The sequence below is a fragment of the Balearica regulorum genome, chromosome Z (genome assembly GCF_011004875.1).
Source record: "Balearica regulorum gibbericeps isolate bBalReg1 chromosome Z, bBalReg1.pri, whole genome shotgun sequence".
In the NCBI taxonomy this organism is placed as follows: domain Eukaryota; kingdom Metazoa; phylum Chordata; class Aves; order Gruiformes; family Gruidae; genus Balearica; species Balearica regulorum.
Genome location: NC_046220.1, coordinates 67,982,379 through 68,005,199, shown reverse-complemented (window position 1 = coordinate 68,005,199; position 22,821 = coordinate 67,982,379). Strand labels below are relative to the sequence as shown.

General features: G+C 37.0%; 1 protein-coding gene across 4 annotated transcripts in view; it reads right to left on the bottom strand.

Annotated features, from left to right (window-relative positions):
* Positions 1-22,821, bottom strand: part of ARL15 (ARF like GTPase 15) — a 235,624-nt gene that overhangs the window by 123,856 nt on the left and 88,947 nt on the right. For all 4 annotated transcript variants that reach the window (XM_075741068.1, XM_075741066.1, XM_075741070.1 and 1 more), the window contains one exon: positions 13,934-14,142. In XM_075741068.1, the coding sequence (XP_075597183.1) occupies positions 13,934-14,142 (209 nt within the window). The remainder of the gene's footprint in view (positions 1-13,933; positions 14,143-22,821) is intronic.

Sequence of the window (22,821 nt, the reverse complement as noted above, 5' to 3'; positions counted from 1 at the left end):
TATCCCATGTCCACTGCAAACAAAAGAGGATCAAGACTAATCAAAAATTAGTCTGGCACCACATATTAATGCATAATCCAATGCAAGTAAAAAACAAAAGTTAATGTTCAACATGATTAGCTTGACATCCTCCTGTCTTCTCTTGCTTTTAACCTAGAAGAAATACCCCCTTAACGTCAACGAAATTATTTGAATGAGCAAGGGGAGCACAGTTTCTGAAGTCAAGTAAGAAAAATTCTCTTAATTACGGTCAGCTGTTCTCAGATGTTTAATTTTGTTTATTTCTTAGTCGTAACACGACACACTAAGATCAAGACAACAAACTCTGTCCACGTAGTATAATCTAAAAGTTAACGCAGTTGAATGCCAGTTGTGGAAAACTGATTTTTGACAGCCAGCAGGAGTAAAAATCAATCAGTGAAACTTCTGGTAGCAGACAGAAAAAAGTACCTTACCCCTAAGACCACCCATTTCTTTTATTACCTACTGCTTCAATGCACAATGATAATATAGCTAAAAGGCTGTAGTTCGATTTTTACTAAAGCCAGAGAGATCAGAAATAGCAACGACAAGAGTTTGCTATGAGTTAAAGGCTATCAATGCAACAGCTTAAAAGGATATTCTGCATGGAGATTCAGGCTACTGCCAAGTAAGTGAATGAAACAGAAGAGGAAATGTAAATTCAGAAATAGGTAGCTCCAACTTTTTCTTTTTGCAATTGTGAAGCAGCAATAAAAAATTTGCAAATATTAATCAAAGACAACAAAGTATGTTAGCTTGTCGTAAAGACAGGCTATCAAGTCCAATTCAAGTGTTAGGAAGCAATATTTACTATTAGGAAAAATAATTCTTCAGAACATAAAGACAATGAGATTTTTGGTCTCTGCATTTGTAAATGTAAATTTAAGATAAAACTGTTCATTTCAGGACCAATGGCATGAAGATTAGTGTTTAATGTTCACTCCAAGAGAAACAATAAATGATATGAGAAGAAAAAAAATCATAATATGTTGCAGAGGACTCGAAACCTATATTCCTAGGCAACTGGTGCTAGAACTTTATTTTTACATATATATGCATATGTGTATATATATAGGTGTATTTAATAAATACAAATAAAAATTATATATTATACAAACACGCGCACACATACACTCTACAGATCTCAAAATAAGCAGCACGGGCACATAATTAAGGGGTCCCCAGGGCTCATAAAGAAAGTGCAACGACCTTGTTAGTGTTTGGCCTTTCTTTCGCAACCAGTCTCATTGTAAAACAGTCAACCATGAAAGTACTTTAAAAAGCTGGTTTTCTTTTTATATTTACAGCATGATTTTATAATGTACCTTTCATGTTTTAGAGAAGCTGGTACTTCTGTATATCTTCCTGGCAAATGCAACATGAACCACAAACTTTCTAATTTACAACTTTCAGAAATTTGAATGCTTTTGAATACCAGGATTTTCAACTTTGCAATTTAATGACAACCCTGTCTTTGGCCTTTCCTGACCTGTTGTGAAGTAAATCAGGCACACTAATGTGGGCTAACAAGTCTTTTTCACACTGTTCGATCACCCTGCATCTTTTTTCTCCACAGACACCGCCTCTCTCCCACTCTCTGTCTAGCCATCCTCCCTCAAAGCAAACAAAATGGTCACTGTAACCCTGCATTACTGCTCATTAGATCACAGGTTAGTCAAGTGGAACTGCCCGAGGTTCCCAAAGGAGAGCTATACTTCAAAAATCTGTCCATGTCAAATGAAGAAAAAACCCCTGAGCATGGGGTCACCCAGATCAATGATCAAAAGAGACTGAGAATAGTGGAGGGAAAAAAAGAAAAAAAAGCCCTTTTTTGTTAAAAAACAGCCTTCTGTATAATAAATCAGAATACAAAGATACTAAGCTTTTTCTCCTCCTTAACAACACTCCATTTTGGCTTTAAAACAGAATACCTTGTTTTTCAGAAGATTTTCTAAGAGTAAGATTATTTTTTAAGGGCTAAGAATGAGATTTCAATAAACCTTAAAATTACCTTTAAGAAAATTAGCAAGAGGAATAATAATGGAAAATATTGGGGATTTTCTCTCCAACATATAAATATTTAAGTATTCAAAAATGTAGTTAAAAATCAATTTTCATTCAATTATGACTTTAATTTAAACAAATTATGCATTCTGAACTTCATGAGAAATGATACAGGTAGTATGTTCATAGAAAAAGCAGTCAACCAAAATTACATAGTTTGAACTCTTCTGGTACATGACAGATGTGCAGGCACGTGCAATACTTGAAGAATGTGCAGTACCATTTCTGTAGCCTCTGTTCATGTTTTAAGAACATACATCAATTTATTAAAGATAACTAAGAAAACCACAGAAAACTTCAAAACAAAAAAAAATATTTTAAAACAAAATAACAACTTTATCTGTAAGTAGTGAATTCTGACACACAGAACAGACCAAATTACTCAACGAAGAGTACTGCCTGTTTAACAAAGTTCTGTGCACATGTGTGCTTTTGAAAGCAACATTGGATAGTCTCTGCTTACCCAGAATGAATGAAATATGACAAGATTAACTTACATAATGCATTTTAAATATCACGTAGATAACTCTGCTAATTCAAAATGAGTTATGTATTTTTAAAACAACAAACATGCATTGTGCCATCAATGAAGACACAATGTTTCCTGCAATATTGGGGACAGCATCTTTTCATTTACATCTTTTAAGAGCTTTATTTTTCTGCCCTGGAGAGTAACTCAAATTTCACTCTCTTACTTCCTTTATCCTCAGCCATGAGTAAAGGCATAACTAGCAAAGAGGAATAAAGGTATCTAAATTAGAACAGAATATTTGGTAGTACATTTGTAATTAATATATGGTCTGTTGCAAAGGTATTACTGCAATAGAACAAAGCTATAGGAAATTAAAGGAAAAAAATCCTTAAAATACTCAAATGTTTCTTACAATTTCAGTAAATAATTTCTTAGCATTTATTACCACAGTAACATAAACACCAAAATGAGAATGCAAACAGTGTGATCATACATTATGAAAAAATAATGGAAAAAGTTTACTGAACAAACCTGTACTGACAGACAGAGAGATGGGACAACTTAATTTTAAATAAATAATGCAATTGTAGCAAATATATAACAATATATGCAGTAATTCCAATTATCCTCCTCTATACATGTCTGGATGAGATGAACAGCCTTTTAAGAAAAGCTTATTCACTAATGCAGGTTGGGGGTTTTGTTGTTGTTTTCTCAACAACTTGCTAGATGCCTCACAATGCATACTTATACTTGAACAAGCGTTAATTTTAAAAAGGCCTACACACAAATACTGAGTCTTTAGTTTTAAGACAGTATTTCTGACCCTTGCAACTCCACATCTGAGCGGAATTTGAACAACAAAAGATAATAGAGAAGATCAGAAAAGTAAAGATACTGAGAAATTTTGTGTATTCATCACCATGGATTTTTCAATGCACTGTTAATACTCTGTTCTTGTAAAGAGTAGGAAAAAAAACAAGAATGACCTGTGTAAATCTGAATAATACATTAAGAAATTTTCAAGAATAATATTTCCTTAAGTTTTGTCTCTTTGTTTTTCAATATAGTTCCTAGTTTATTTGGATGATCCTTCACTAATAATTCTTTTCCAGACTAACTCAAAATTTCAGGTTTTTCAGATTCTAGCAGAAAAAGTTACTGTTTCATGTCAGACTGCTGTAATAGATTTTCTAAACATTTAAACTATTTTTAGAAAACATTTACGCTTATAAAGATTCCAGCATGACTAATGATATGCTGCAGTATCAACAAATCATCATTAGAATAATGTCATTATATTCAAAACTCTGCTTCTAGTCTTATGAAGACGATTGTTCCCAGATGCTAGACAGTGGATAAGTCATGTTTTTTCAGGGGTATGTCTGCGTCTGCTGCTGAATCACTGCAAGAAGGGGATGGAAGAATGATTTCCTCTTTTTGAACCAAATGTCTTTATGCACTGGACAGAAGACATTTCTGAAGAAATAATGGGCACTGTTCTCAGCATCCATCCCTGCAGAGGCAGCCCTCCAATGGACTGCTTTAAGCAAAAACTCAGCAGTGCTCCATCCTTGTCCTCCCTGAACTGTGGGACCCTTCACTGCTTTTGAACTTGCTGACTCCCTTCCATTCTTCATTTCTGTTCAACCCCAGGTTACTCTCTACTCATTGCTTCTACTTTACTGCCAGTAAAGTCTTGGGAAGTAGCAGGCAAAAAGGTGCATGAGATTTGTCACCAATACCCTTCCAGTCATCCTGTTACTCATTATCTCTGAGTTACTCCATTTTAAAAAACTACAGTATCCTCTCTGATGCTCAAGCTCATACCCTGGGAACAATCTTTGATTTCTGGCTTCCCTCACACCTACTAAGCATCTGAGAGTTTTCCAGAAGCATAATGGCTTGAAGGAATCCCAGGATAAAGAATCAGTCCAGAACTGAGAATGGATAGGAAAGGATTTAATCTCACCTTAGGTCTTTCGTTCTCAGTCTTTGACAACTGCAGTGTTGTCCCAGTAACATGCATCCAGAATGCTGACGCAAAGATGATTCTTTCCCTATCCTGTTACTTGGAAACACGTCATTGTTTCATGAAGCCTCACGTGTGCTATCATCTCCACATCCATAGCTGCACAGTTCATTCTCTCTTGTAGGAATTTTATGCTTACCCGTCTAACGCAGTTTCAGCCTCTGATGGGTCAACAATGCATCGATTTTCAGTTTTGCTTTCCGTCATGCTACAGCTCATACTCAAGAGAAATACCCCCAGGCATCTTCAGAAATGCTGAGTTTAAAGAGGCACCAAAACCATCCCATACCCAAGCTGAACTCTAATAACCTTCTATTTGATGCTGGTTTAAAGAAATTCTGCATACACATGTTCCCAGCAAGCTCTTCGAGATGTTGGGAATTACAGACAATATTAATCTATGTTAATTCACAGTGCACGTAGTGCTGATGCAGCTGAAAATTTTCCACTTCTGAAGCACATGATGAAATTCCAACTTTAAATACCTACATGGATACTAAATGGATAGATTTTCTCCTGTTCAGTTATTCTCGAACCTCCCTGGCATGACCAATAAAGATACTCATTATGACCTCCCATGCAGTGTGAGTATCTAATTACCACAGAATGGACCGAGACCAGAAATTAATTTCATACAACTGCATGCCAACTCTAATGTATTAAAGATTATGTGATCATAATCAACTTGATTTTTTTTAAAAAAAATTTGCTTCTGTTATACAAATGATACATGAATACATTATATAAATATAAATTATACACAAAAAAACTTCAGCTACACAAAATGATCAGAAAACCTCTTGCTTGGTAAACAGAAGGTTCACAATTTAGTTAACTTCCTTTCAAATCAGTAAACTTATTTTAGCACTAAAGGCATTCTGATACTTTCTCTTAAAAAAAAAAAAAAAAAAAACAGAGAGAGAGAAGGATATGTCCTCATCTTTTAAAAAGCAGCAGCTTGTATTCTTGCACTCAAGGATTGATTCCAATAAATATAAGAAGGATGTCTGCAAGGAAAACACATACTAAATCACTTATACAATAGCAGAGTTTTCACAAACTTGATCCAACGCATTACTGAATACTTTTCCATTCTTTTTCATCTGATCCTGAGACCTTTTTTATAAAAAATGTAGAGTTGTATTTGGAAAGTGGTTATATAGCTACTATTTTGTTCCACTTGAAACAGTTATTTATTCTGAAAGAAATATATCTTCTCTTGCTCATACAAAATGTCTCAAACAGTAATTAAATTTTGAGCACTCAGGAATTCCTCTGAACAGCAGTATCACAGACGTAGAGGCCCAAATGGATCATAATAATCATGTAGTCACATTTGTATCCAACAGGCTTTAGGACTTCATTTAATTCTCTACTAAAGCCCAGAAACTTTTGAGCAAGCAAAAAAGGCTTCAGAAAGAACTGTAAAAAGCTGTGCTCTTTTTCGCTCCAGCAGTCTTTAATGAATAGTGTATAAGCATTTGTAAAGTATTTATGAAAAACATTTACTAAAAGATGAATACAGATTTTTGTATCTGAAAGCATTTGAAAATTTCTCTAATCACTTTGCTTTTTATTTATACAGACTATGCTCCACCTTCACAGTCACTATGTTTAGTTCTACAAGTGCAACCAACTCCTCCTCTTTGAAGGACATTTTCTTTTTTTCTTCCTTGGCTACAAAGACAAGGAGGATGTTTATTTTTCAAAGCACATAGTGAAAATAAATGTTTCTTTCATACCTCTCACTCAACCCCAGTAAAAGTACGTGCACACCTACTCCTTCATTGTTAAGTAATAGGGAAAAATTATTTTCCAGAATTTCCTGTATAACCTTCCTCTAATGAGGTTCACCACAGTGGGATAAGCAAAACAAGGTGAGTGAGAAAGGTGGCAGGGAGAAAGGTCCAAGTCTCACTGGGTTCTAGAGTTCCATGCCACTGTTTTTCTGCACCAGTACCACTTCCACTCTCACCTGCCTCCCACCTCTTGTTTGTACTTGTACACAAACTTACCCAATTTTCTTGCGAGCTGAGGCTGTTCAAAAATAAGACCAGGAGGAAGGAGGGGAGGAGTTTAGTAATTTTATGCCCAAACCACTTCACCACATGGTCACACAAATAGTCAGATTGTCACACCTGAAGGACAGAATAGGCAAAGAGGCCAGCAGGCAAGCCAATACTGCTGATAAAAAAACCCTCAAACACTCCAAGTACACCTATCCATATATATATATATATTTAAAAATATAAACCAACCACTTGCAGACAGAAAAAGTGCTTTAAAAATCAAGTTACTGATGTTGAAACTATACACAGCAATAATCCAAAACATTCAGCATTTTTTCCAGCCCTGAATTTGGCACCATTATCTGCAAAGGCTATTCGAGATTTGCTTCTCTAAGGACAGTTTGATGTCGTGAAACTGGTGTATGCAGACAGTATGTACTTCCATTCCTGTGTCTTAGCTTCTCTACTCTGTTCTTCAGCTCCCTGTACATTGTGCAATATGTGTACATTCACAGGTGTGTTCAAGCATTTTTGTCTGCATCTTCAGGAGGGTCATTCCAATTCAGAGTTTCTAGGGGCACTCTTTCAACTCAGTTCCCTGCAGACTTATTTCTTTGTCAAGAGCAGGACTAGGAATTTACTATTCAGAGATTTTTTTTTTGTTGTTAAATGGGCCACGTGCATTGGTACAACACAGTTATTTGTAAGCTGCATTATTGCCCTAAAAATTATCAACAATTCCAATTCATCTTTTGATCTAATGAAAATATATTGGGGGTTTTATCTGCCATGGCTTTGTTTATTGTAAAGCATAATTGAAACAGAAATCCATGTAAAGAAAAAGTATGCCTAGTGTTTGCATTCTTTTTATAAAGGGCTTTTCACAAAAGGTAGAGCCATTCTAGATAGATTTATTTACAAATCCTTAAAAAGAGTTTACAACTCCTCTTCAGATCATCTTAATTTCTTCTTTGCTCACCATTATCTCCTCCCATGCCAGTGACTCAAAGAGAACAGACAAATCCTGCTTCTTCCAAGATCTTCAGTTTCTCATTTTAATTTCTTTATATGGTCACTTGCATTTTGCAGTAATAAATGTTTACTGCCCAACTTGCTATTAGTATGATGATTCTAACTACGCAATGGTTAAAGCAAACAGTACCTGCTAAATATTTACATTGAACACAGTCTTGCAATTGTATGAAATTGTTTTGCTGTTCACATCTAGCTAGGATGTAGACCTATTTCTATTTAAATTGTTTATCTTTTCATATTGTATTGTATTTACATTCTCGTATTTTAGGATCTTTTTATATCTAAATCATCTTCCTAACAGGTCTGAAGAAATTCTTTAATCAGAACGGGAGTTCCTATGACACATGTAAATAGGAGTTACTTCTGCATTGTTCTAAACATGGCAAAACTAATTTTTCCTAAACATCAGCTTAATAATGTCCCTCTTTCCTCCAAATGTGTTCATAACTGAAGTCTGACAAATAACTCCTCTGTTCCTGCAAAGGCCACAGTTGTGAAGGAAGCAGCCAATACTCAAAACAGCAGAGTCCAGCTCCAAAACAATCTTCAAATATCAGGGGATACACCTTGGACGAGAAGAAGTATTTGCAGTAGGGGATTGCAAATATTAAGGTCATTATGATCTCAAAACAGGGTAGGAATCCATATTTTGGCTATTTGCTGCAGTAATCTGAAGATAAATCATTTCAGAAACAGTTTCTTGAGGAACCAAAAATCTGCCCCCGATTTAACTTGGATGTCCCTGTCATAAAGTACACAGATTTGCAACAGCTGGTCTTTAAGAATTCAGATAGGTGAACTAATTTGAGAGGCTTGACCAGGGTGAGGACGGGACAGATTGCAGAGCGTGCTTCTATTTTCATTCTCGGTGTCGGGCTATGTTTTTGTAGTACCTGCTGCTGGAGGTATTATCTGCTCAAAACCATTAGCTGAGATACTGCATACTCTCTGAAGCTAAACCTCCGCACACTCCACTGTTTAACACAGTTTTTCGGATTGTTAATAATGGTGTCTATAACTAGTATGTTAAAAGGGTTTCCAGAAAGAAATCCTTTCCCCCTAACTAGCAGAAACTACAAAAGGTGTGAACTATGGCAAAATAGTACGAAGACGCCAAAATAAAAAGAAGTAGTTTCATCCTGCAATTAAGCCTGTCATATGCAGCCAACTCAGACCATAAAGCACCAGCAGCCCCAGAAAGTGCCGCTTCCAGACTGCTCCAGCTCCCCGGCACCACTAAGAGCCTCCACAGATGCTGACAAACCTGGACATTCTCTTGCAATGGTTATTTAGCTTTAAGACACTTAAGGCATCAAGAAGACATTGTTTATCTACAAAATTATTTCCAGACATAAACAACAGAGAAGAAACTGGCAGAGTAACAGATATTAGTCCTCACATCCCTAAGGTGGCTCTTTTCACAAGGCGCGTCACCCTCCACTTTTCTGCTAGCAGAAAATCAAATTAAACATTGTGCACGATTCAAAACCCAAATGCTTTAAAATATTCTCAAATAGATAAATACATCACAATCTATGTAAACATGGGATCAACCTTTCACACTTGCTTTTGAAAATATTGTTTGTAATTCAAAGGTATTTTTAATTTGCTCTATTGAAGAAAAAAGGAAAATGGGAAAGAGTTTCACACGCCCATTAATACCACAGCTTTAAAGTAAGACCTTGTATGCAAGAATAAAAAAAGCACTTGTGGACAGCACACTACATAACCTTTTCACCTTTTTTTTTTCCTGGCAAAAATATTTAAAAGATAATATAATATAATCTTAGACTGAGAAGACTAGTAAGTCTGTATTTTAAAGTTTGAGCATTTTTTAAAACAGGAATTTAGAACATATCTTCAGTGCTTTCCCCTGGTACTAGTGGTCAGTAACTTATATATATTTATAAATATATTTATATATATTTGTATCTAAATATATTTTATATCTATATGAAAGAAATATATTAATTAATTGAAAGATAACTAAAAGAACCCCCACCAAAAGGCCATACTCTATGAATGTCTTCACCTATATGATCTTTGAATAGAGCAGTTCAGTTGGAAAGGACCCACAATGATCATCTAGTCCAACTGCAATCTTGAAAACAGCCTTAAAAATAAAACCCAAAGAAAATCCCCAAAACTAACACACTGCCAAACATGTAGCTGCTTCACCATGGAACTGGCAAAGCTTCATTGTTCAACTGGGTTTCTCCTTTGGCCAGTCCTACATGGTTTTCAGAAGTCCTCAATAGATTCAGACAAGTGTTTGCTCAGAATAGCCTGTTGTTCCTAAAATACAGTAGCTACGGACAACTTCCAACACATCCTATCTGTGACTCCTAAATACTGCTCTGATCTGGGAGGAAAGTGGCTGTCAGTTTACATACTGGTTCAAATCACAGGAATCCACTGCAATATCCAGCTTCCAATATTACTACACAAGGTAGCATACATTCCAAAATAAAAATCAACAAGTTGGTAATCATAGTAATGCTGCTGTTCCCTTGCAAAACAATTTACAGTGCTTTTATCACCATAAATCTCCTGTAGTATTTTAAGCCTCTAACAGAAATCGGACTAATCAAAACCACTTGTTATAATCAAAAGCATTTTTGTGATAGAAAACCAAAAGCACACTCCATCAGCAAGATATTTATTAAAAAAATATATAATTAGGTACATTGTTTTAGAATTGCACCCCGTATTTTGGAAACAGTGGCCAAACTGATATGCCATCATCTTCCTATCTGCTGAGTAACTAAATTTATTTTTCACTTGTAACTATTTTTATTTACTAATTCAGGAGGTTTCCAAAATGGCAGTCAGAATTGACTTGCATATGATTAATTCTTAATTATTGCTATTTTAATCTAAAATAAGGTTAATTTGCAGCATTCCTATTGACTCAAACACAATTGTCTGGGGTTTACAGCCTGGTTAATATACTCAGTCTTTATTTCAGCATGGCTCAGTTGAAATCACTTAGCAGTTATTTGCAAACACTTAAATATGTGTTACTGTCACAGGAACAACAAAGGAACGTACAAATATCTTTGACATAGGAAGGTGGAATAAACACCATAGAAGTGAAATAAGAGGCACAATATTTAAAACTACATCTTCATTTATAGATTCTAGAATGAAATGTCAAATTTACTTTCTTGATTTAATTTAAAACAAAACCCAAAAAACCATGCTAGGAAACTGCCAACTAGCAACTGAACACAGGAAAAAAGGACTATATTTACTGATTAGTATTTCAACTTAGCTTCTCCTGTAATTTTTCAAGATCATTTCAATAATATGAAGTATATTCTCCAATCATGCCTGCAAAATAAATTAGGTTAAACTACATTTCATAAATTAAACAAGTTATTTGGATATTCTTACAAATATCCCTTATAGTTTTGAATTGAACTATTCATGACATTGTTTAATACTTATGGCATGCAGTTTCTACAATATCATTTCTACCTAAGCAATGCATGGAGAAAACACATTAAAATAAAATATAAAATTATGAAAAACTGAAACAACTGCACTTCCCAACAATAAATATAACATCTGTTGCAGAAACTGCTTGGCACTTACACAGTTTTGTGAAGGCTTTTTGTTATAGATAAGTATTTTTCTACAATTCCTATTACATACCTCTCAGCCCATACATTTTCTTTAATTATACTTCAAGGGGTCTTTTCATATCTATTAAAAAAAGGCAATTTGTTGCCTAAAATACATACTTCTAAATTTTGACTGTGATTCATCTGACACATAAAAAAGCAAGAAAATACCTACAATTAATTGACTTAGTTCTGCAAAAACATCTAATAAAACTCTCAATGCTCAACACATTATTTTTGTTAAATCCTTAAATATGCTCTTTTTGAAATAAGGAATGGTCTTATGACTCAGCATTTTACTTTCATTTCACATCTCAATAGTGAGGACAAGAAGACAGCAAAACCTTTAGGAAAGCAAGAAATTTTCATTTTAACATAGGCAAAGTTGACCGAATAAAGCTCCCACTTTGCATATACAGCAATCACATCACAGGACATCATTTTTTCAGGGACAAAGTAACAACCTTGTGACATTCTCCTTTTTTTTTTTTTTTTTTTTTGTGGTAATTTCATTTTCCAGTATTCTAAGGAAAGAATTTCAAAGACATACACCGAGCCCTTGACAGAGGGTGGGTTTTTTTCAGAAAATATGCATAAGCTGTGCACAATTAACAAAATTCTTGTATTCAGCATTTCATACAAAGTAGCAATCAAGACTTGTTTGCTATAACAGACTGAAAGTTTTCTGTAAAAGAGCATGCACTAGAAAAATATTTAAATACTATTGTAAGCATATAAAGATCTACTCCTCTACTGACATATCAAGCAATTGGTAATGATAGATGAGGAAAAAATGAGGGTACTGCCAATAAAAGAGAAGAAAAGCTAACTATAAGTATACAAAAAGATCCAGTTCAGGCCCAAAAGTCTATCCACACGGGCTCAACTGCAAAATGGAGAGTTACATGCATAATTTGTTGTAAAACAAACTAATTGGCATTGTATTCACTATTCTTATGAAACAGACAAGAACATTTCTTAAATTATATTTATAATCAAAATCCTCAATTAACTTGAAACCAAATTTAGCCACTTTAAAAGGGGAAAAAGTAGTAAAATAAAAAGTACTTAAATCATGTGAAAAAAGCATTTCTACTGATTGAAATTGTAATCTATATTGCTCTATGAAAAAAATAAAAATCAAAACACCTTGGGTATATTTGGATGAATAAAATGAAAACAGTTGTGTCTCAGGATATTGTCATTTTTTAAGTGGAAGGTTTAGGAATACAAGCTTTGCTTTTACCTTGCACAATAAACTAGAAGAAATTAATAAACTGATATTAAAAAAATGCATATTACGTTTCCTTTAAATATCAACTACTTCTTCCGAAATCTGTTTTTAGATGAACAAGACCTAGAACTTGTAGATTACATGCCTGCATCATTTCAGTTTACCTCTTTATGTAACTTGATATACTAAATACAAATTCCTTTTTTTTTTCCCCTAAGCACAGATTCTTGGAGGAAAGGATCAACAATTTAATAAAACATTTTACAGTGTAGCTTACACGGTTCTTACTTATTCCCTTCCTCTCAAATTAAAAACATCACTACAGTCACATTTACACTTCTCCTTCTTAACACATAATAAGCTTAACTTTTTATCCTGGGTTTGGTTTCGGGTTTTTTTGGCTAAGAAAGGAGGCATAGATACCAGTACAGAAAGTACATACAACTATACTGTATAAATAGCAGTTATTCTACAGGCCAGTAGGTTTTGCAATTAATTGAACTGGCATTCTTCAGAAAGATTGTGCTTTAGACAAAGAAGTGCATCTAAGAAAGCAACAAGTTTAAATGCAAAGCAGCAACACAGTAAGGTGCTGAAAGAGTTTTCACTCTGCTGTAATAAAAACACCACTCACAGAACAAACAGGAGATTTCACATGCAATCTTTAATAGGAAGAGTCCTTTAAATGACATTTATGAACAGAATGTCACAAGCAAATTTTAACGTCTTCCTACAACTTCAGAAATGTAAGCAGAGCTTCTCATGAAGAATTGATAATGTTCAGCATTTCCTCAAAGGTATGGGACATGATAGGAATGTAGGTAAGATGAGTTTTTCAGAAATGTAAAAGCAAAAGGTACAACGAATAGAACAATTATATAATTTACTATGTGATAGCTGCAAATTAGACAAAGACAATACTCCTTAAAAGAAGAAAATCAGAACAAGTTAAGGACTTCAGAACAGGAATTGCAACTCTGCCCTCACACCAGTACATCACAGTTCAGAAAAAATGCTTTTACATAAAAGACAACCTATGGCTGCAATCTATTGCTTTAAGCAGTTGCAAAGAATGGAGTAATGGGGTAGTGCAAGATTAAACAGCAAATAAAAAAACAAGCTAAACAAAAAAATCACGGTCCCAGCAGCTTTAGATAAGAATTGTTTAAAAACATCTTTTCTCCCTTAAGCAAGATATGGTGAAAGCAGGAGAACATTTTGTATCCAAGTATTACTTGTCTGTTTTCCAGAACAACTAAGCCTGTAGAGAGTGCATTGAACTAAGTTCTTAGGGGCTGGGACTATTCTTGGTCTGTATACTTACAGGGAAGAGTAACTGAGGCCAGTCTTTAACTAGGATGTCAGGGTAATAAGTAATACCGGGTCAGTGCTGTGCAGATAATAAATACAAAGAGGCAAGATGCTGCCGTGTTAACATACCTCTTGTACGGAGCGAGCTGCTGGCTTGTCTTGATGATTGGCCAGTATTAAAAACGGCAAAGTACATAACTGTGGGTGCTGGAGAGCAGAATGCAGTTCATTCCTAGCAGTTTCTAGATCATCTTCAGAGGAGGCACTGTCTAATACAAATATTACCCCTTGGGATCCTTGGTAGTAACGACTCCAGTATTTCCTGATATTGTCAGCCCCTTTCAAAACAATAATAAGAATTAATTAAAACAAGAACATTTAAACAGATTTAACAATTGTATCTGAAAATGACCCTTCTACTTAGATCAAAGCAATGGACTGAATTTTCTCTGCTCAATAACCATAATTGAAAGAATAAAAAGGAAAAAAGCAACTGTAAATCCAACACACACACAAACATTAAATTAACATTGTTTAAGTAAGGAAGGAATTTGACTCAATGCAGTTTTCATCACTGAAAGTTTCTGCGCCATTAATGAGTACTGGCAGAACTACCATGCTTCCAGTGCCACATAGTCTAATCTTATACCTTCTCACTGAAATATCTTGGTACTAATATCTAAACTTTTGCCTTTTTTTGTTTTTACTTAACCCTGCAGCTCCTTGCTTCTGTACCAAGAACCTGTAGCTTCCGTCATGGCAATTGTTCATTTCTGAGCATGATAAGGTCTTTCAGTTCACCTCCAAACCATCAGGCAAACACTTCATAATTGGGGAAAAAAGGTGTCAGGAAAGCCTATTAAAGTAATTAGACACTTTATGAGGAGAATGGTGATACAATAGTGAGCTGAAGAGTGAACGAGGAGCTATGGTGACAACATGCAAAGGCATTCATTTCCACTACTTTTGTTCTGTCAACCACACTAAGGATTCTAGAAGACCCCAATAGTAGACACGAGTGACTGTACAGGCTTATGTGCCACAGTAATTTTTAGGATACAGTTCAGCAGTGCTCAGCGATCTCAACAGAAGCCAAGCAATAAGGTTATCTACAGAAAGCTTTTGTCTCCCCTGGAGAGTAGCGTATGTTGTAACATTGAGGTAGGAAAAAAAAACTGTACTTGACAGCTGTCAAACTATCTAAACTATGATTTGGATATGGGCCATTCTTTGTATGTCTGGATCTGGCACTACACTCATGGGGACTAACACTAAAAAGTGAATAGCAGCAGCAATACTCTAGTAGAAAACTTGACATGTCTGCAAGACAGTGATTTGCAGAAATGTGCTGAAGGTATCCTTTACAGACACTTTTCTTACTTTGAGACAGAGAGAAGGGAACTGTAATGTAGACAAAGATATCAAGTGCTGCTGATAATAAAACTCCATTTTTTAGTGAAATGAAACTACAAAAAAGTTCTGAGCAAGATGTAGGCACAAAATGAGAATTTAACACAACATAATTACTATTATATTGATATACTTAAAATATTCACTTAATTTATACATTGTGCAACACAAAAGACAGTCACTAAACAAAGGTGAAGAAATAAATATCTAAAAAGGAATTTACACCATATGCTTTAGGCATCCAACTCAGAATATTCAATTCTCACCCCATGGAGTTACTCTGTTCTCTGTACCAGTCACACTGGAACCTGAAGCACTCTGTTTCTGTACTCTGCACCTAGCACAATTTAGGTGGCTAATGAATGTTCTGAACACATGCTTTTTCCTGCAGAGAATATTGAAGTCATACCTGAGGTTTTTTTCTGCAAGAGATCTAAAGAGTTGATTACTTAAAGGTAAATGGTCATGGGATTTAGTCAAGAACCTGCTTAGTTTCTCTATTAATTTAAGCAAATTCAAAGTAACAATGTACAAATAGGACAGGTGTTTCATTTATTTTATCATCAACGTCTGAAGATCAACCTTACTTATACAGAAGAGGGATTGCACTGAAAACTAATTCTATGTTTCTCTACCACTGGAATATCTACCAATTTTACTTGTGAAGAATTTCATAGCATCTGTTAGCTGTCCCAGTCCTTCCAAACAGCTGCCCGTGTCGGAACCAAGTAGAGCCAGAGGGACACTATTTACGTAGCCACATAGAGCAGTGTTGCAGGCATCTGAAGTATCACATTACTTTAAAAACTCGTAGAGAACCATTTCCAGTGAAAGGCCAACACCATGATCCGTTCTTTGAAGGTCCTTTTTTCCCTAGCAACATAACATCTGTCTTATTTACTCTAAGCTTCAGTCAGCTACATTTCAATCACATATCGCTGCCAGACCTTGAGTCTTATCTTTACAGCTCTACCATTTCTAAAGAGAAAAATTGTGTAGTGAACTGCAGAGCATTTCACCTCTTGTATCCAGGAACATGGAAGAAAGTAGCTCATGGATCCCTACATGGGACACTGGAGCCAGAAAAGCAGTATGACGATTTGTTGACCTTATAGTGCTGTCTTTTTGGTTCAGATTCTTCAGCTGCTCAACTTTATTTCTCCACATCAACTGTCCCAAAAGAAACACCACTAAAGCCTAGTAGTCCTTCATATCCATGGAGCATAACCTGCTCTGAGCTTCCTTCTCCAGAGCATTAGGTAGTATGTTGTGGAGTTATCCTGGGCAGAAAGTGCTGCCCTTTGAATAGTGATCCAGCTATCATACTTTACAGTAGTCTTATAGAGCAAGCAATTCAGTCTTACAGAGCAAGCAATTGTTTTTAAAAGTGCAGTTTAGCACAGACTTTCCTATGAATTTATCTTTTCATCTATTCCAAAAGTTTCTAAGACAGGGAAATTCAAAGTCTGAGTTCTTTGGCAATCCAGAATGTAATGCGCACCCATTAAACATCCTCAGGCTCTCAGGGACCGCTGAGGTAAAACCAGAAACTTAACTGGTACCCAAAATGTCCTATCAAACAATAGTAACACAGGAAATAAGCATTTAGGTTTGTCAGTCAAATCTAATAGGTTTCTCTAACAGATTCACAGGTACATGGCTGTTTCTTCAACTACTTTATACCTAAACTAAAATTAAAAAAAAAAAGAAAGAGAAGTAACTCAGGTAAAAATCTCCAAAACATCAGAAAAATATAACAACAATTCACATTAGACCTAGGAAAAAGTTCACTAAAATGTGACATTCAGTGTAGTATTTTCCTAAGACACAGGCAAGAGCTTGTGGTGAGAGCCACCACTCATGTCTAGGCTATGATTTGTTGCCCTCAGCAATGAAACCACAGGAGTGGGTTGAGTACTGTGATGTGACTAAAACACCCTATTTACATATGAATTGGGGGAAAAAAACCCCACCACATTACAACACAATCACACTACTTATTAGAAAAGATAGCATTCAGTCAAACATAAGCTTGAATTACTTTATAAAAGGAAAAAAAAAAACCCGTCCTTACAGAGCAATGACAGGGTGCTGTAATTAAAAACGCCAATCATTCAGCATTACTACAGGGCAGGTTTATTCAACTAACTGTTCAAAATTCTGTAATTTTTTTAAAATATTGAATAAATAAATTGTTTTTTAGTATCAGCCAAGGGTATAGTGTGTCTATATTAACACCATTTATATCAGTGCCAATAGTACCCTCTCAAATGCCCCTTGGAAGCGAGCAGGAAGAGTTTGAGAGTTAGATGCAGTTTAATACACATCCAAATCAGGTTGCACAATTATGCACTCCTGTAAATATCATGCAAAATGCAGAACTGCAAATGTTCCTTTCAACTATGAATACCTCTGTCTATATCATCATTCACAGCAGTTTAAGGCTACCCTAAATTCCCTCCTTTTCAGCACTCTAAGGTTAACAGAACATAGCATTAGAGAAAAAATTCACTGAAAGCAATTTAAAGGTGTCAAATTTTTACTTGTCAAACTTGCAGCAAGTCTTCATCGAGAGCACAATGAATGTCACACAGCTCTTGCTTCAAGATAGTCTATTCTGTGCATGAAAGCTCTTCACCTCAAAATACATCACAGCTCCGGAGAAGTTACAGCCTCAAATCCAGGGAAGAACTGTTTTTCCTTCCCACCAAAAATAGTTAACTTGGGGCCATGAAAGAATGCAAGCTGCAACCAATTTTTCTACCACTTCAAATATAACAACCACTCACCTGAAATAAAGACACCTACCCATTTTGAATGTTTTATAGTTAATTAAAGAATTATACAGATAATTCCTCTACTGACAGTAAACAGACTGTTTCTGATTAGCAAAAAGGTGAAAAAAAGCCAAGGAATATGTCAACGGCGCCACAAAATCTTTTTGCATGAAAGACTGGCCCCATGGTTGGGGCAGTAAGACAGAAGGGAAAGTAACGGAAAAAGAAATCTCTTGTCCATTCTTACAAAATCTTTAAATACACCCTAACCTTCACCCTAAGGAAACCTTATGAAAAGAATTTTGAAATAGCTTTCTAAATCTATGTAGGGTTTATAACTTCACTTTCCATCATTTCCTCACAAGGAAAACTGACATGTTTTGTTAGGTAATCAGGAAGATGTCTGAAATCTTAGAAATCTTAACACATTTTTAAGAGACCTGTTTAGGTCTCATGGTGAAAAAATACAGCATAGAGATTTATCTTTTGGTTTTTTTAACACTAGCGATTTTTCAATAGCTAGCTCCTTTCTATTACAAATAAAGTTATAAATCCTTTACAAGATACCTGCTTGTACGTACATGCAATTTCTCCACAGACACATCCACACACAGATGATAGAGAAGTTTCCCGCGGATGGAATGTCAGTCACCATTTGATGGCTATTTTGCTAAGTGGCAATACAGATGCTAAACCAAAACCCTCCTCAAGGTTCAAAAGTCCCAGGACTTTTGTTTCCTAGGGTTTAAGACTGAGTGATCACAGCCTGCTTTCTCTAGCCTTTCAGGCAGTGCACTCCTGCAATCATACACAAAGCATGGCAGCAGGAAATTGGCAGGGTTTTTTTCCTGAAAGAGGAACATTTTGAAACTGCTAGATCAGCTATATTCACTGCAGCGATTCAACAACAAACTGAAAAAACAGCATAAAAGAAAAAAAGTATGTTGAGGTTTGAATTTATTTTCAATATATTAAAAAAATCAGAAATACGCATAAGTTTATTGTGCTTACTTTTACTTTTCTTATCAAACTGAAGTTTACAGAAACCATCTCCGTTATCTCTTGTCTGCCTTCCAGGCTTCCCCAGTGAGACTAATCTGGAAGTCAAGCCTTCAGTATTTTCCCTATTAGCTAACTTAGGTGCAGTCTCCAACTTTGAATCTCCACCTACTCTGATAGTTAAAACTATTAGACAACATTTAGGTTGCAAGCATTTGGAAGTTTTAAAAACACCATATTCACACTTGCCTGCAGAAAGTCAGTTTGATCTACTTGGGCGCGTGTATTTTACTACCATCTTAAAATAAAACATGAAACAAAAATATCCTGTTGTAGTCAGGAACATAAAGTTAATTTTAAAAGTTCATTAAAAAATCTTACAGATTATTTCAAAAGAAAGATAAGAAAACATGTGCCCTGCAACACGCTCTAATGTTTATTTAAGTCTGAAGTTTGAAGCTTTAACAGTTTGCAGCAGGTGGCACACCACACTAAAATGCACTTCATGTATGATAGCCATTCTCAAAATCACCTCTGTTCTTTTTTTTTTTTCCTTAAAGGCACAAACACACAGTAAGTCCTCTAGGGCTAGCAGAGAATGGTTGGCAACAAGAAAATAGTCTGCCAGTTTCCCCTCTACCCATTACCCCTTCTCTGCCCTTCCTCCACCTCTGCTGGAGGACCCAGCAACAGCCAGGATCTCAGAACCAGCGGCACAACTCCACAGGATGACAACTGCTGCCGGCACCTTGCAAGGCTCAGATGTACCCTCCTCTGAGCCGCGGTCCACCTCTGCTAACAGTGCAGGTAATCTCAAATAAAGCTCAAAATGCATCTTCCTCTATGGCACTTAAGACTAGTAGGCAGATAAAGAAAACTGTCCTTCTTTACACACCTGTGTATTTCTCTCTCTAGCTCTTCTGCTGACTGGCTCACAAAAGTTTGAATCCATTTTAGCCTTTGAAAGAATCAAGGCCTCTTCTCTGTAGAATCAAGAACAAAACCTTTTTGTTGTTGTTTGGGGGGGAGTTCATAAAACATAGGTATAATTTCTGAGGCTAAACTGGGCTGCTATGCTCCAACTTTGATCCAGCCTGACGAAAATGGCGTTGCAAGTCCAACAGAAGACAGAGGCTTTTTAGCAAAACACAAAACTTTTCTCTCCAAAACATCCCATCAACAAAACCAACCAGTCCCTGCCTCACAAAAAAATGTAACTAGGAAATTTTGTATTTTGTTTATCATATGGTACATAGCTTTGATAGGCATTGCCTGCATGGCTCCTACTTGTTTTGAATAGGATAGGTAGTAGGTTGTCTATTCACACTTTAAAAAGCTAATTGTAGAAAAAGGACAGTATTTCCAAAGAACAGTGGAAAGATCAGTAATGCTGAATCCTTATCAGAGCTTCCTCAGGACTCAGCTTAATGAGATCCCTAAGGAGGTGTAAACGATCTCTCTTATCTATGAAATGAGGAAACTATGGGACAGAGTCTGAGCTTAGGAACCATTTGAACAGCAGGCTGAGTATGATTGATAGCAAACAGATCTAACTTTAATGCTTTCGGAAGCTGAATGTCTCTCTGCGACTTATAGCTTGGACAGCTCATCAGGGTCATCTAAAAACTTTACCTGCTAAGATGTTCTGTGAACTGTTAGACGCACCTATGTCGCAGATGGCATTGCATGCGCTCCACAACCAGGTTTTGTAGAGGTGTCAACTGCCTCTTAGTCAAACACAGTACGGAGATTTTATTGCTTTGTGTTAGTTCATCTCTGTGAAGATGATTTAGGCTGGCATTTACTTGTGGGATCAGTTTGCTGATGACTAACTACGTGAAATTTAGCTCCTCTGCCAGGTTATGTTGTTAGAAAGGTGTTCAGTAATCCCCTCTGCCTGCACAAAGCAAAAGCGGAGTGTAGTTTCCCATAAGCAAAAGTTTCTATAGGTGTGTCAGCAATAAAAGGAAGATGAGGGAAAATATGGCTCCTCTCTGGAAGGAAACAGGAGACCTGGTTACCTGGGATATGGAGAAGCCTGAGGTACTCAACGACTTTTTTTGCCTCAGTCTTCACCAGCAAGTGCTCGAGCCGCACCACTCAAGTTGCAGAAGGCAAAGGGAGGGACTGGGAGAATGCAGAACCACCCACTGTAGGAGAAGATCAGGTTCAAGAATATCTAAGGAACCTGAAGGTGCACATGTCCATGGGACCTGATGAGATGCATCCGTGGGTCTTGAGGGAACTGGCGGATGAAGTGGCCAGGCCACTCTCCATCATATTCGAGAAGTCCTGGCAGTCCAGCGAAGTTCCCACCAACTGGAAAAGGGGAAACATAACCCCCATTTTTAAAAAGGGAAAAAAGGAAGACCCAGGGAACTACAGGCCAGTCAGTCTCACCTCCTTGCCTGTCAAGATCATGGAGCAGACCCTCCTGGAGACTATGCTCAGGCACATGGAAAATAAGGAGGTGATTGGTGACAGCCAACACGGCTTCACTAAGGGCAAATCGTGCCTGACAAATGTGGTGGCCTTCTATGATGGGGTTACAGCGTTGGTGGATAAGGGAAGGGCAAGTGATGTCATCTACCTGGACTTGTGCAAGGCATTTGACACTGTCCCGCATGACATCCTTGTCTCTAAATTGGAGAGACAAGGATTTGATGGATGGACCACTCAGTGGATAAGGAATTGGCTGGATGGTCATACTCAAAGAGTTGCAGTCAACAGTTCCATGTCCAAGTGGAATCCAGCAACGAGTAGTGTTTCTCAGGGGTCCGTACTGGGACTGGAGCTGTTTAACATCTTTGTCAGCGACATGGACAATGCGATTGAGTGCAGCCTCAACAAGTTTGCTGATAACACCAAGCTGTGTGGTACAATCAACACGCTGGAGGGAAGGGATGCCATCCAGAGGGACCTTGACAGGCTAGGGAGGTGGGCCTGAGCAAACCGCATGAAGTTCAACAAGGCCAAGTGCAAGGCCCTGCATGTGGGTCAGGGTAATCTCAAGCACAAGTACAGGCTTGGCAGAGAATGGATCGAGAGCAGCCCTGAAGAGAAGGACTTGGGGTGTTGGTGGACGAGAAGCTCAACATGATTGTCAATGTGTGCTTGCAGCCCAGAAAGCCAACCATGTCCTGAGAGAGATCAAAAGAAATGTGACCAGCAGATCAAGGGAGGTGATCCTGCCCCTCTACTCTGCTCTTGTGAGACCCCACCCGGAGTACTGCGTCCACCTCTGGGGGCCCCAACATAAGAAGGACATAGAGCTGTTGGATGCAAGTCCAGAGGAGGGCCACAAAGATGTTCAGAGGGCTGGAGCACCTCTCCTATGAGGCTGAGAGAGTTGGGGTTGTTCAGCCTGGAGAAGAGAAGGCTCTGGGGAGATCTAATTGCAGCCTTCCAGTATCTAAAGGGGCCTACAGGAAAGCTGGAGAGGGACTGTTTATCAGGGAGTGTAGTGACAGGACAAGGGGTAATGGGTTTAAGCTGAAGGAGGGTTGATTTAGATTAGATATTAGGAAGAAATTCTTCACTGTGAGGGTGGTGAGGCACTGGAACAGGTTGCCCAAAGAAGCTGTGGATGCCCCATCCCTGGAAGGGTTCAAGGCCAGGCTGGATGGGGCTTTGGGCAACGTGGTCTAGTGGAGGGTGTCCCTGCCCATCATGGGGGGCATGGAACTAGATGATCTTTAAGGTGTCTTCCAACCCAAACCATTCTATGATTCTATGATAGCTATTCAAAATTTAAGTTCTAATTAACAGCTAACATTTTCTCCCTCCTCCCTCAGTTTTTCACAAGGCAGATGCTATCTGACAACTGTGCCA